Source organism: Eschrichtius robustus, chromosome 6, assembly GCF_028021215.1.
Source record: "Eschrichtius robustus isolate mEscRob2 chromosome 6, mEscRob2.pri, whole genome shotgun sequence".
NCBI lineage: Eukaryota > Metazoa > Chordata > Mammalia > Artiodactyla > Eschrichtiidae > Eschrichtius > Eschrichtius robustus.
The window spans coordinates 76209730-76224918 of record NC_090829.1 but is presented as its reverse complement, the minus strand read 5'-3'; the positions used below and the strand labels follow the sequence as shown (position 1 = coordinate 76224918).

Below are 15189 nucleotides of genomic sequence, written 5' to 3'. Positions count from 1 at the left end.
CCCAGTCCTCACCATCTGGTTGGAGGCAGTGTACTCGTTGGCCTCATTCAGGTGGCACTGGCCGTCATGAGGCTGCACCAGGCCCCCCAGCTTTCCGTCCAGCGCGATGTGGGGCACGTCATCCGTTGTGAACACCAGCAAGTGCAGCGCGTCCTTTCGCCAGCCGATCTTCTCCTGAGGGGCAGAGGTGGATGGGTGTTAGGCCTTCCTGGCTGCCACCCAAGCCTGCCCTGGGGCATCCTGCCCCTCCCTGCTCGACTCTGTACCTGACAGCCACTCCCCTTGGACGCCTCTCCTTGGAAGCCTCCTCTATAGTTCCTTCCGCAAAGCAGCCTTTAGCCCCCCAACCTCCCTTCAACACACTCGGCTGGCTGCCCTTGTCTAACATGACTGGTAAGTGACCACTTCAGTCCCCCAATTAGACACGAATCACTCATAACAGAGTGTTCAAATGACCAACAGACAGATCTGTCTTTGGAGGATTTGAGAAAACCTGCCATCTTTCTGGTAGAAGTAAACCACTCCAATCATGAATTGAACTACTCTGGTAGTTAATAAGGTCAATCAGATTAGCTCTTTTCTCCCTTTACTGCTTCACTGTACGGAATGTATCCACTCTTCAGACAGAGGCACGGCTCAATACGAGCTATCTTGCAAGGGAAGGACTCTATTTTTCATATTTAGACACTGTGGCCCCGATACTACACAAAACACTCCCAGTCATTACTATTAGGAGCAGCTAGACCCTGATACAGGGCAACAAAAACGGGGATAGGGTTGTCTTCATACCAGTAGTGAAAGAGCATCCCAAAATACCTGGGTAGCAGGATGAATACAGGAAGGGTTTAAACACTGCTGAGTTATCTACACATGTACACTTGACACTGAAATAGGAGACTGGATTCACAGACTTTACAAGTTAAAAGCTATCACCTTTCGTCAGATAAGGGATTGAGGGTATCATCCTCTCTTTCTTATCGCCCCAATGATGGATAAAACAGCCTTCAAGAGCTATGATATTTTCTCATTTGCTCCAAAAGCAGCATGGAAATAAGTCACAAAAAGTCAGCATAACACAAGGAAGAAAAGGCACTTTGAAAGGAAGCCAGGGAGGACTGAAAGCCAGGAGGCCAGCTGTGAGCAAAGAATTCACCTTTGGGGAATCAGTTTCCCAGACTCTCAACGTTCATCCAACAGACAATTACTGACTTCCTACCACACGCAGTCCCCATGGAAGGCACTGGGTCTAAGAAACAGCCTGTTCCAGACCTCAAAAAGCTTGCAGTCAAGTGGAAACACAACTTTAACGTATCACAATAAGCATGCTAATGAAGGTAAATACACTTTTAATGGAAACCCGGGGAGGAGGAGAGAACGCTTCCCAGGGCAGAGGAAATGTCAGCTGAGCTGAAGGTGAGGAGGACCCTTCAAGGAAACTGGAAGAAGAAATGACAGAGGGGTTCCTCTAGGCGCTAGTAAAGGCACAATGATGAGGCCGGGCACGTTTTCAGAACCCAGAGGAAGCAACCTAGAAGGTCCCTTACAGAGATGCATTCTAAGCTGTGACGAAACTAATTTACGGTATTAGAAGTGGAGATAAGTGGATCCCCTTGGAGGCAGGACTGGGTGCCTTGGGAGGGGGTGTTAATAACTGGAATATATGGAAAGACAATGAAAACTCATCAAATAATTTTGAAAAACAACAACGAAGTTGGGGGATTCATTACCTAAGGCCAAGACTTATTATAAAGCTACAATAATTGAGACAGTGTAGTACTGACAAAAGGATAGACACATAGACCAGTGGAACAGGATAGAAACCAGAAATAGACCCACACATACGGTCAATTCGATAGAAGGTATTGGAATAATTAGACATCCATATGAAAAAACAAATGAACCTCAACCCACAGCTCTCACTGTATACAAAAATGAACTCAAAGTGGATCATAGACCTAAAACTATAAAACGTCCGAAGGAAACAAAGGAGAAAAGCTTTGTGACCTTGGTGTAGGCAAAGATTTCTTGGATGATTCACAGCATAAAAATTTGATGAATTAGACTTTGTCAAATTAAAAACATCTGCTCTTTGAAAGATACCACTGAGAAAATGAAATGACAAGGCACAGATTGGGAGAAAATGTTTGCAAAAAATAAAAATCTGACAAAGGACTTGTATCCAGAATGTATAAAGAACCCTCATAGGCCAATAATAACACAAACAACTGAATTTTAAAAGCTAGAGACTTGAATAGACATTTTACCAAAGAAGAGATATGGATGGAAATAAGCACATGAAAGGATCCTCAACAACATTAGTCATTAAGAAAGTGCACAGGGCTTCCCTGGTGGTGCAGTGGTTAAGACTCCGCCTGCCAATGCAGGGGACACAGGTTCAAGCCCTGGTCTGGGAAGATCCCACATGCCGTGGAGCACCTAAGCCTGTGCGCCAGAGCTACTGAGCCTGTGCTCTAGAGCCCACGAGCCACAACTACTGAGCCCACGTGCCACAACTACTGAGCCCACGTGCCACATCTACTGAAGCCCCCACGCTCTAGAGCCCATGCTCTGCAACAAGAGAAGCCACCGCAATGAGAAGCCCGCACACGGCAACGAAGAGTAGCCCCTGCTCACCGCAACTAGAGAAAGCCCACGCACAGCAATGAAGACCCAATGCAGCCAAAAATAATAAATTAATTAATTAAAAAGAAAAGAAAAAGTGCACATTAAATTCACAATGAGATGCCATTAGATAGCTATGCCAATGGCAAAAAAAAAAAAAAAAAAAAAAAAAAAAAATCAGCCCTGAAAATACCAAGTGCTGGAAAGAATGTGGAACAATCAGAACTCTCATAAATTGCTAGTGAGAATACAAAATGTTTTGGCAACTCTGGAAAACAGTTTGGCATATTCTTATAAAGTTAAATATACAGTGACCATCAGCTCAGCCATCCCACTCTTTGGTATTTATCCACGAGAAATGAAGACTTATGCTCACATAAAAACTACTATGCGAATATTTATATGACAGCGATACGTGATCACTAAAATTTAGAAACAACCCAAATGTCCGTCAGGTGGTGAATGCATAGACATACTGTAGTACATCTCTACAATGGAATACTACTCAGCAATAAAAAGGAACAAACTGCTGATACACACAACTCGGATGAATCTCCAAAGCACCAGATTAAGTGAAAAAAGCCTGACTCAAAAGGCAACTTACTGCCTAACTCCATTCAGAAGATATTCATGGAAAGACAAAAATATAGGGACAGAAAACAGATTGGTGGTTGCCAAAGGCTGAGTGCAAAGGGAGAGGTCAACAACAGACAGGCATTGGGAAACTTTCTGAGGTGACAGAAATTACCTATATCTTTTCTTTTCATTTCTTTTCTTCATCTATATCTTAATTGTGGGTGTGGCTCTAAGACGTTATACCTAAAAAGGGTGAATTTTACTCTATGTAAATCATCCCTCAATACACCTCACTTTAAAAAACCCTTAAAGAAGTGGATACATCTTTTGACTCGATGATTCTACTGCAGGGGACTCTATCTGCAAGAAGTACTCTGAAGTACGCATGGCAGTATTTTTACTAATAGTGACAAAACAGGAAAGAGGTGACTACCCTACCCGAATATGGGAACGGTTAAGTAAACTGAGATTTCTCCTTTCCACCATTAGAAATTATGTTCATAAAAACTATAAAATTATGTGTAAACGTATAATATAAAGTGAAAAACAAAGAATATGGGATTGTAATTACAGTGTGATTACAAACTATGTAAGAAACAGGCATCACTCTCCACTAAAAAGAGAACAGAGATTGAAACAAAATATACCACAATGATGTTGGGATTGAAACTAGAGGCAGTATCTTTTTTTTTTTTTTTTCCATTTTTTTTCCCCAAACTATCTTTAATAAGTGCTACTTTTAAAAGCCTAGGCTTTGAATGCTGGCTCTGTCATTTAACTTTTTCAGCCTCCTTTTCTTCCACGCCAGTTTCTCAAGGGGCATGCAGGAACCTAAGGAGGGTGACAGCAAGCAGACAGAATAACGTGGAACTTGGAAGCTTGAAGGTGGGCATGGGAGCTTTTTGTCACTACCAACTACCTGTGTAGCTTTGACCACAATTATTTAACATCTCAACGTTTTTTCTTGTTAGTAAGACAGGAATAATACTACTTAACATTTATTGTTCACCTGCACTACTCCATCACATCTTCACTGCAACCCTTATGAAGGAGGTAATATATTGTCATCTTGCAAATGAGGACCCTGCTGTTCAGAGACATTAAGTCACTAGCCCAAGGTCACTGAACCAGTAAGGACCAGAGAAGTCAGATTCAGATGACCTGCCTCTTATCCGCAAAGCTAACTACCCAATCACATAGGGAGAGCCGAGGGTGTGTAATAATTGAGATAGTTCATCAAAGTACCTGGCAAGCTCTCAACTAATGACTGCTGATCCAGGATAAATGTTTGTTGAATTGGAAGACTGCATCTGGAACAGAAATAGCTCCACAAATGAGGAGTAGCATGGCTTAATAATATTAATTCTGTCTTCTCTGAAGTGGACTCTTGTTATGTAAGTGACGTTAACAAACTTGGCCCAGAGCTCGGGCTGCACAGAATGACATGCTTATTCATTCACCCAGGCTTTTGGGCTTGGAGATTTTACAAGCACTGACTCCACAGAGAATTTACAATAGAAATAATTTTCCTACTCTCTGCTTGGACTATTTTGAAGCCTGAAGTTCTGTATCCACGTTTGGGGCAGAGATCAGTAGTGGGAAAGCGAATTTTTTTTTTTAAAGGAATAACTACAAAATGGAGTGTGGCATGGGGGCCAGCATACGAGAGCTTTGGCACAGACAAGGCTGAGTTCAAGGGTTTGCTTTACGAGACCCTACGTCAGTCACTTCATCTCTCTCAGCCTCAGTTTCTTCCTCTGTAAAATGAAGATAATCCTACTTCGCAGGGTTGATTCTAGGTTAACAAGTATTTAGTACATAAGACACACTAAAAAAGGGGTCTATAGTTACTACTCTCAGACTAGTAATAACTTTTACATTCCTTCTCGTCTCCTTTTGCTTCTTGATGTGTGAGGCTCCACGGTCACTACACGGACCATGAAGACTTGCATACCAAAAAGTTTAAAAGCTTTGTATTAATTAAAACCACAGTGAGATTCTACCACACACCTAATAGAATGGCTAAAAATTAAAAAGACTGGCCACATAAACACTGAGGGAGATGTGGAGGAAACGGAACTGGCAGACACTGCCCATAGGGTTGTAAAATGATACATGTACTTTGGAAAACAGTTTAGCAATTTCTTAAAAAGTTAAACACCAGGGACTTCCCTCGTGGCACAGTGGTTAAGAATCCGCCTGCCAATGCAGGGGAGACAGGCTTGGGCCCTGGTCCGGGAAGATCCCACATGCTGCGGAGCAACTAAGCCCGTGTGCCACAACTACTGAGCCTGTGCTCTAGAGCCTGCGAGCCACAGCTACTGAGACCACACGCCTAGAGCCCATGCTCCGCAACAAGAGAAGCCACTGCAGTGAGAAGCCCATGCACCACAACGGAGAGTAGCCCCCGTTCCCCGCAACTAGAGAAAGCCCGCGTGCAGCAACGAAGACCCAAGGCAGCCATACATACATACATACGTACATAAATAAATAAATAAATAGTTAAACACCTACCATATGACCCAGCCATGCCACTCTTAGGCATTGACCCATGAGAAATAAAAGCATACACCCACACAAAGACTTGAACACATTTATAGCAGCTCCGTTTATAATAGGCAAAAACTACCAAATATCCAAAACAACCCAGATACCCATCTACAGGTGGATGAATAAACTGTGGTGTATCCACACAAGGGAATACTACTCAGTAACAAAAGGAGTGATCACTCCTTAGCACAGATGACACTCAATAGCACAGATGAATCTCAAAACAGTTGTTCTGAGTGAAATAAGCCAGGCCAAAAAGAGTATATACTGGATTTCTAAAGTTTTAACAAACGCAAACTCATGTGGAGTGACAGAGAGCAAAGTAGTGGCTGCCTGGGGAAAGAGGGCAGGAGACGCAGGAGGGAGAAATGACAAAGGAGCACAAATACTCTTTTTTGGGGGGAGAAGGATGTATGTTCGTCATCTTGATTACGGTGAATATTTATCTCACGGGTATGTATAAATGTCAATATCTGTCAAGTTGTACACATTCAATATGTGTAGTTTATTATACATCGATCATACCTCAGTAAAGTTTTTTTAAACGAAGGCTTGGTGTGCTCAGAAAGTCATTCAAATATAGTAAATTAGATGACCAGACTGAATGTCAATACTGTGCTGGGAATACCAGTTATGCATATCCCTTTGTTTGGTGGCAGTGCCCACAGAGCAGCTGGGAGTGTGGGCTCGGATGAATGGCAAACCTCAGTTCATGCCCACATCTTCCCTCGGCTTGTCTTTGTGACACTGGGCATGTTAGTTAATCTTTCCCAGCCCCAGCTTCTCAGCTATAAGATAGAGAGAATAATAGTATTGATAGAATGGGGTTGTTGAGAGGATTAAACAAAATGATACACAAGGAGCACACCCAGCTTAGTACCTGCATGTAGTAAACAGTCAATAACTGACAGTGATTTTCCTCAGTATTTCCACGGAGCTGAGAATCTGTGACTTAAATCCAGAAACACATAATCTTATTTTTGGATTGTAGGGTTATGGGTGATGTTTATTTCCTTTCTGCTCTCTGCATTTTCTAAATTTTTAGATGGAATATATTCTCTTTTTATACAAAACTATTTTAAGAGAAAAAAAGACAGACTTGCTTAGCTAAACTTTTCTCCAAGTCTCTGGGTAAAAACAAGATTTTTAAAAGCCAATCTCCTCAAACATGACAGAGGTCAGCCCTCAGATGAAAATGTCACGGGTGGGTGGGACAGAAATGCGTTGGACTCCGAAGCCAGAAATCCAGCATCTGGCCAAGTCTGCAGTTTACCTGCCTTCTCTTCAGTCAAATCTGCATCAAATCCACCACAAGGTCTGTTCCAGCTTCCCACCTCCCAGTTCCCACGCGCTCAGGTGAGCAACGGACACAGGTAACAGGACTCGCCTCGTCTATTCCAGGCGCTCAGTGTCTGGTCCCACAGCCCTGGTATGCCTCTCCGTCATAAATAAACAGGCATCCCCCTGGCCTCTCCTCTGGTCTTAATGCTCTCAAGGAAGGAGTGCTCTCCCTCCCCAAGGAAACGCAGCCCCCAAATCCCACCCTCTCCGGAGCAACGTTCCATCAGTTAATTTCCTCTGCATCCTTTCCTTGTGCCTAAAGATACGCTCACGACCCACTTCTAATAAACACTCTGTTTTTGACCCAACATCTCTCATCACCTGCCTCTACGACTAGCAGACTGGCTGCCTCTATTTCCTCTCCCCAGCTCCGTGTAACCCGACGTCTCCACACGCCCCTACCGTCTCTCTCACCGGCGGCTCCCAGTCCCCCGCCTCCTGCCCCCACATGCACAGTGGTTCTCTGCCCCAGCTGCACGTAAGGTCCTCAAGGGAGCTTCGACGATGCTAACGCCCGGCGGTTCTGATGTGACCTGCAGCCCAGCCACCGGGGCTTCTAAAGCTCCTGGGAGAGCCGACTGTGGTGCCAAGGTTGAGAACCTCGAAGCTCGCGCTGAGGTCCTGCTGCCAGCCCCGCAGCCATCCTCTGGCCTTGTTCTCCGGCCTCTCTGCTGCCGACCAGGGCCTCCTTCGAGCCCTCCTGCCCTTGGCTTCCTGGACACCGCACCGTCCAATGCCCCCATCCCCTCTGGCTGCTCGCGGATTCCACCTCCTCTCCCGGCACTGGATGAGGTCAAAGGTAACACTGTCCCCGAGGAGATTTACCCAAGTTCCATGCAACTGCTTGGACAGCTCGCAATTAATTACCTCTCCCACTTGATCTCCTTCCTGAGCTTTAGTCCCAGGTCTGGACCAAAAGCCAGACATGTCTGCCGTCACCCAAAACTCAACTTCTCCAAAGTTGATACACCATCTTCCCCTCCAGGCTTCCCCATTGCTGACAAAGGGACCATCAAATGTCTTATCTAGAAAACTTAGAATTATCTTTTTCATCCTACTTCCCTGGTCCCACAGCAACACCCGTCCAGTCCCGAACTGTCCATTCTGTCTTAGAGTCCACTCCCATGACCTGTGTTGAGCCAGAGCCTTTGGGCAATGCTACACGTCTTACCCTCCTTTTCCTAAGCCCACTCTGGGTGAGCAGGCAAGGCCCAAGGCTCACCCCTCTCCCAGCCACCAGCCTGCCTTCTGCCACCCGAGGGTGATGTGTTCTGTGACCCACGTTTACTCCAGCTGTTCCAGGCGAATCACACACGTGCGCAGGAGACCGTGCTATGTGAAAAGCAGCCATCTGCAGACTCTGGACACACGTGTCAGAAGTAATGAGCGGTGGGGGGAGCTGCCGCCAAGCCCAGAACCTCTGACTCCGTCCACTCCCAGGAGGCAAAGCCTCTGGTTTTGTACGGGCCACCAGTCCAATCTGCGCTGGGGCCAGAGATGACTTTCTCCAGTTGGAAGCTCAGAGGAGAACTTACCAAACTCTGCTCTGTCCGCAGAAAGCAGCAGAGATCTGGAGCTGAGAGAGGAGAGGAAGGGGTGTAGGGCCCAGAATAACAAAGAGCACTGCACCTGGCACATACTTGGCACTCAGTGAGGAATGAGTAGTAAGTGGATACGTGAACAAGATCAGGATTGGGTAACAAAAATCCTCCCTCACAATGTCTAGAAGTCTTCAATCACATCACTCCCAATTCCACCAACTATTTAATGTGCTTTGGAATCCACCAGACATCTTCTTTTAATCATATAAATATGGGAAGCAGTAAGGGGCTAACTTAAGTGAAAATATTTCATCAAATCACCTGTCATACACTGAGATCTGAGAAAACTAATGGGAATTGCAGAAAGGGTGGCAGCAGGGCCATGGGGATCATCCAACACAAGCTGCAGAAGGGTGGAGGAGGGGAGAGGGGCCAGGGCAGTCAGTGGGATGGTTATTGGAGGCCCTGGGCAGCCAGGCCTGGAAGTCAGCCTGGGGGACCTGGGACCCTGAAATGGCAAAGAGGGAACAGTAGTCCATGAAAAGGGGAAGCAGAATGGAAGTGGAAGACCAGGCCTTACAAGCTTTGAGAAAATAAATATAAACTGGCTCCTCCCAAGAGTGAAGACAGACTTGCTGGCTTGTTCACCTCCAACATGTGGCCCCAGAGAGAGTGAAATAATGGCTAGGGAGTAAGGATGTCATTTCCCTGTTTGAGGACATGAAGCTCCGGCCCGTGCGGCAATTTGGTTTCTGGGGGTGGAACGAGTCACGCGCGAGGGGCTACACGGTCTGACAAAGAGGAAGGTCACTCAAAGGCTTCCATCCTCCCCCGCCCACCTCCAGACTGCCCCTGGGTGCCCTTGAGCTGCCCCACCACACCTGGACTTTCACCCACTTGGTAAGGTGGCTCCATGGGGAAGCCATCGGGAGTGGAAAGCTTTTCTGGGCGCCAGCTCCAGGCAAGCTGAGCTTGGCACACAAAACGAGTGTGCACGGCAGAGTTCACGGTCATGGTGGCCAAATACAAAGTCAGCTTAAGAGGGTGGCAGTGAGGACCAGACAGGCTAGAAGGGGCCACTACAGAACAAAAGCACCAGTGGGTTACTGGGCAGAAAAGCTGCCTCAGAGGAAATAAGTAGCACCTGAAGTTTGGAAAGAACCTCCGAGGTTGGCTCATCCACGTTCCACCCGTGCAGGGATCTTTCATCTGGCACCTCCTCCGCATGGGCCTGGGGTCCCCACTCTGACTCACTGCCGCATCTGGCAGCCCGCTCCACAGCTGAGCAGAGGTCTTCGCTAGAAATTTCTCCCTTGCCTTGAACTCAAACCTGCTTCCCTGTGGCTACCCTAGTTCACCCCCTGGAACAGCCCTCTTCTGTAGTGATGTCTGAGGTTAGGCGACACGCTTCTTCCTGTGGTGTCTCTCGTCTTGGTTAACCTTTAACCACTCCTCAGAGGTGTGGTTCCCAGCCCACCACCATCCACTCACCCCTCTCTGCTCTCGAGCTATCAGCGTCTGCCTTAAACACAGCCCCAGAGGCAGACGCGGGTCCCTGGATGTGGTCTGGCTGCAGAGGAAGGCAGGGCTGGGACTGCGGCCTGCAGGCCCTGCAGCGCACGGCCTGTGTTTGGCAGCTGAATCTTCCGACAGGCTCACAGAAGCCGGTGGGTCCCAATATCCATGTCCTAGTGACTTGCTTATACACAGGGACCACAGCAGAGCATGACAAGCGTGAGAGGGAGGCTCAGGCATGCCCTGTGGGAGGGTGCACGGGAGGGCCTGGAACACCGATTCCTGGGAACCTGAGAAAAGCTGACGCCCCACCCAGCGGCCTTAGAGGACATGGGTGGTGGGGCCCACCCGAATACAGCCTGGCTCGTTTGCCTCGGCTTGCTTGTTCCAAGACAAGGCCCGCAATACTCTCTCTGGTAAACAGTGTTCAGTACAGGGGAGGCCTAGGTCAGGATGCCGTTTCAGCGAGGACAGAAACACTAGCTTTAAATGATGGGGTTCTCTGTTCTCGATGTCAGTCTAAGTTAAGTAAAATCGATGGCCACCCAGACACCTGGGTCCTCCAGCCGGGTGTCAACATAGCCCATGGGCCTCAGTTGTCACTGAAGAGTCACCAGCCACATGCTCCCTCACTGCTGAAAAGGACGCGCCATCTGAAAAAGTGTCTTCACAGTGCTATGTGGGAGAGCTGAACGGCAGAACCCATGGTTCCGAGACGCCGTGAATTATGAATGAAAAGAGGGTTATCAGTGTTCCCGCGTCACAGACGGGGAAGCCAAGGGCAAAGACAAGCAGGCTCACTCAAAGGGCTAGCCTCCAGCAGCGCGCCAACCTTGGGACAGTACCCGTGGTCTCCCTAGAAAACCCGGAGGCTGCCAGAGCCATGTTATAACTGTTTCTGATAAACAGGAAACTCTTAGCTCCAGAGAACAGCGGCACGTGCAGCTGTCTTTCCCAGGACAGAGTCAGTCCTGGCTCTACCACTGGCAAACTGGGTCACGTGGGAAATCGAAATGGTTCCTTAGAGGAGGACTTTGCCCTCTTTGGAAGCACACCCCTCCCACTTCTCCACTCCTGTGTGGCCACAAAAGACGGCAGGTTATCTAAGGTCAAGGTTGAGAACTCCCATCTTTGGAGCCGGGAAGGTGGGTACAGTTCCATCTCTGGCTCTGTCATTTCCAGCTGTAAGACCTTCAGGAAGTTACTCAACCTTTCTAGGGTTGTTACCTTATCAAAAGCGGACAGTACAACCACCTTCAAAGGATTAAGGAAAACAAGCCCCATGAGGTGCTTGGCATAGAGCTTGGCTCTCACAAAGCATGCAGCCAGTGGTAATCAATTGCGTCATCAGCACCAGAGCCTCAGGGCAAACACGGGGAGGCAGAGAGACCAAGGTGACCCTTGAAGGGGAAGAACACTGTGATTCAACCACTGGGTCCTACCAGGGCCAGACCTTCTACAGTGTCTGCGCACTCCGCTGGTACCTTAGACTGTCGTATAGGCATCTGTTGTCCGACTGCAGTGATCTCACAGGGACGGGAGCTGTGGCTCAGTCATCTGTGCAAGCCTCACAGCAGCTAGTGGGGCATCTTGCAGACGGTAAGTGCCCAACAAATTTCCAGAAGTCAAAACTAAAACACTCTGTACATTGACCTTTCAGGCAAGCACAGAGAGAGAACAGGTTTGGGGGAAGAAATGAGGAAGGAAAGGGGGCTGACCTGACTAGCCAAGAGGCAGACCCTACAGCAGATCTGAGCTTGGGGACTAAGGAGTCTTGATTCCTACAATGCACTTAAGGAAAAATAAGGCTGAATTCTTTCTGTGATTCGCTTCCCCAATCATGTGGGTGTTCAAGCCTATTTCTGTCACTTTGTAACAGTAAACACGTTCTCACCAGTAGTTTGTTTCTCCTGTTTCCGTCCATGCTTTGCAATGAAAAATCTTTTTAAAAAAATCTGTCTGTGGTTCAACTTAAGAAGGGCAAAAATGTCATATTCCTTTCCTTAGGGAAAAGAAATCTCGGCCCGTGACTCAGGATTTAGACATTCATCTAGAGCCTAAGCCCTAACAACACGCAGTAGAACACGTCTGACATAGACTCTACGCAAGTCCAATCTGAACTAAAGAAAAACGTTTGTATACATGAGGCTGAACCATATGAGTTTTCTATTTTTGTAGGAGAAACTATCAATGGTCAAATATTAAATTTCATTGACAGTCACATGTCCATAATTTCACATGGTTCCAGTTAATGTTTACAAATGAGTTGTTCTATTTCTTTTCTAGTGGATCTGAAAGCTCAAATCAAATCCGTGAGGATGGGGACTTTTTCTCATCTTTTTTAAATTTTCTTCACCATACCTGCCACTGAGCACTTACTGGGCACACAATAAACATTCCTGAGTTGGAAAGCAGAACCAGCAGCTGCGAGCGGGGCAGTGAGGCCTACAGCACAGCTCACGGGCAGAAGGCAGAACAAGGACACGCCCCTCCAGGGACTAAAACAGTCGAGTGATTTAAAAGTACACAATAAACCACGACCACGTGCAAAACAGAAAGCCAGGGAGAACCCTTACCACCTCCGACAAAAGCACTACCCGGGCACGGGCGGGGTGCCTGCATGCCCACCCACAGCCCCACAGCCTCCGTGGACTACAGGGAAATCCAATACTCTCACGGGCTTCACGAAGACACTGAGACAGAGGAAGAGCAAGCAGGGTGCGTTGCATTAAGCCCCAGAAACTGTGGTGCGACCTGCTGGCACGAACGGCTCACACATGCCGAGACAGATAACCCAGACTGCATGAACACAGGACTTACGGGGGTATCTCCTCGGGGGGCATGAAGGCGTTAGGGGCCGCTGCCCTCCTTGAGGAAAGGAAGGCAGTTTTCTACGTTGCTCAACTCATGCATGGAAAAATGACAAGTCTCAGGTCTAAAAGAAATCGGGCAACAAGTCGGAAGAAGCCAAATCAACTCTGGGGGAGGCTGGGCAGAGTGAAAACCTCTCACAGCTGAGCCTGCCTCCAGGAATGCGGAATTCTCCACCCTCTCCTGGTGTCTGCAGCAGCCCCTGCCTGGCCTGGAGCTCAAGCCTGAACCAGGAGAGGCAAAAAGCAAAATCAAGGGCTCTGGGCAAAGGGGCACAAGGCTGTGACAAGTCCTTTGTGAAAAGGAGCACTGACCAGCACAGCTGGAGGGCATCCTGGACCTCCTCCCCTCCAGCCCCACCTCCCTGCAGCCTCCAGATGAGCACTCAGGCCACCGCGGAGCCGGTTAGTAGCAGAAGAGGCACAGCTTGAATCGGGACAATAGGACTCTAAGTCCTCTCTGCTCTGCACGGCACTGCCGCTACTTCCCAAAGCACCTGGCACAGCGTAATAGACAGGGCTCGGGCTTTAGAATCAACTGGATCTGGTTCAAATCCTGGCTCCACCCCTTTCCAACAGTAAGTAGAGTGAACCCTGTGACACTCAGTTTCCTCACCTGTAAACTGGGGACAAGCACCACCAATACACTGAGGGACTGCTGTGAGAATCAGAGATAGTGTATACTGAAGAGCTGGAGCACGGATGACAGCAGAGCAAGGGCAGCCATCATTTTGTCTCCAGAGGCCCACAGTCTGTATTCCTGCAGAAAGTCTTGTTGCAGGAAGCTGTTCCTCCGGCCTCTCTGGGGATGTGGTCTCCATTTTAGATTAGGATGCTCTCACCAGCCAAGGGATAAAGGACCCAAGCCACACCAAGACGTTTGACTCAGCATGCAAACTTACTTTGTTTCCTTTGAGACTTACTTATCCACCTATTTCTGAGAGGACACACAATGCTTTAAAAACTTAATAAGTAACGCAAAATTAGATAATCAAGACTAAAACAGAAAGGATAAGAAGGATAAATGTTAGGGGGCTAGAAGATGAGGCCAAAAGGGAAACAGGCTTGGTTGCAGGGATCTGATTTTTCTGTCTGACGGGAGAAAGCAGCCCGTAGAATCCATGTGGTCAGGACGTACCCAGCCAGGCTTAACTTTGCAGGGAACTTCTTTAACCTGAGAGCCATGGAGAGCAGCAAAGCCATGACTGACAACTCAGAGCTCCTGGACCACCCCGCCGCCCTCTGTCTTCCCAGGGCACCAGATCTCCCTGTCTTGGGAGAACAGGAAAGCAGCCATGGTTCCAGTCTGAACCACTCATCACACTTCCACCTATACATTTTCAGAATAAACAACTTAGAGTTAACTTCTAGAAAAGTCCCAGGAGAGCAATAAAAGCGGTAATGGGAGAAACTATTATTCAGACCAAGAAAAAGTATAAACAAGTTTAATAATAGGTTTCGAGGTAAAGATAAGAAATTATGGGTCACGCATTACCTCATCCCAACCCAGGCCGGTACAGCATTGGGAAAAATGCCTGCATTGGTGACAGAGGGGTTCCTTAGCTGTGGATACTCTTCGATGGCCTCTCCTAACAATGTGACCTGCTGGGGGGAAAGATGGCAACTCAAAACTTCCACTCGTGGAAGCAGTTCTACTTCCTAAATCGAATCCTAAGTAGAAACAGACTGTTTCCTTCTTTTTGCAAAGAGCAGCTTCCCAAGAAATGTAAAGTTGGCCTTGGGGGTGGGACTTAAGACCAGTCATGTGAGCATTCCATACCCCTAAGTCCCTAACGTTGGTAACTAACAGTCCATCCCAGGGAAACCAGAGTGAGACTGAAATCAGAACAAAGAGCCTCCTGTGGGCTATGAAGCAGGCCTGTTATCAGCTCCGTCTCCAGGGCATGGGGTCAAAGGAAGCCGAGCGTGCACTGCTGCCGGGGCTGCCCAGCCAGCTCCAGCCTGCATGAGACGCCTCTCCAACTGCAGAGATTACAGGCCTGCTGGCTCTGTCACATTCAGTTTCCAGGATTAAGAGGAAGGGCCTTTAATCTGGGCAAATCAGGAGAAGGCAGAAAATTCAGTCAACAAAGTAAGGCATGCTTAGGGCTTTTAAGAAAACTTTAAAAATCTAATTACAATTGAAATCTAATTAACAGTAAAAATCTAAATAT

At 47.6% G+C, this 15189-nt stretch overlaps 1 protein-coding gene across 1 annotated transcript in view; it reads right to left on the bottom strand.

The window, feature by feature from the left end:
* LOC137765909 (integrin beta-5-like) overlaps nucleotides 1–15189 on the bottom strand; it is a gene marked incomplete at its 5' end in the record, with an annotated part of 50732 nt that overhangs the window by 15602 nt on the left and 19941 nt on the right. Inside the window, one exon of the mRNA XM_068545661.1 lies at nucleotides 13–174. Within this exon, the coding sequence (XP_068401762.1) occupies nucleotides 13–174 (162 nt within the window). The remainder of the gene's footprint in view (nucleotides 1–12; nucleotides 175–15189) is intronic.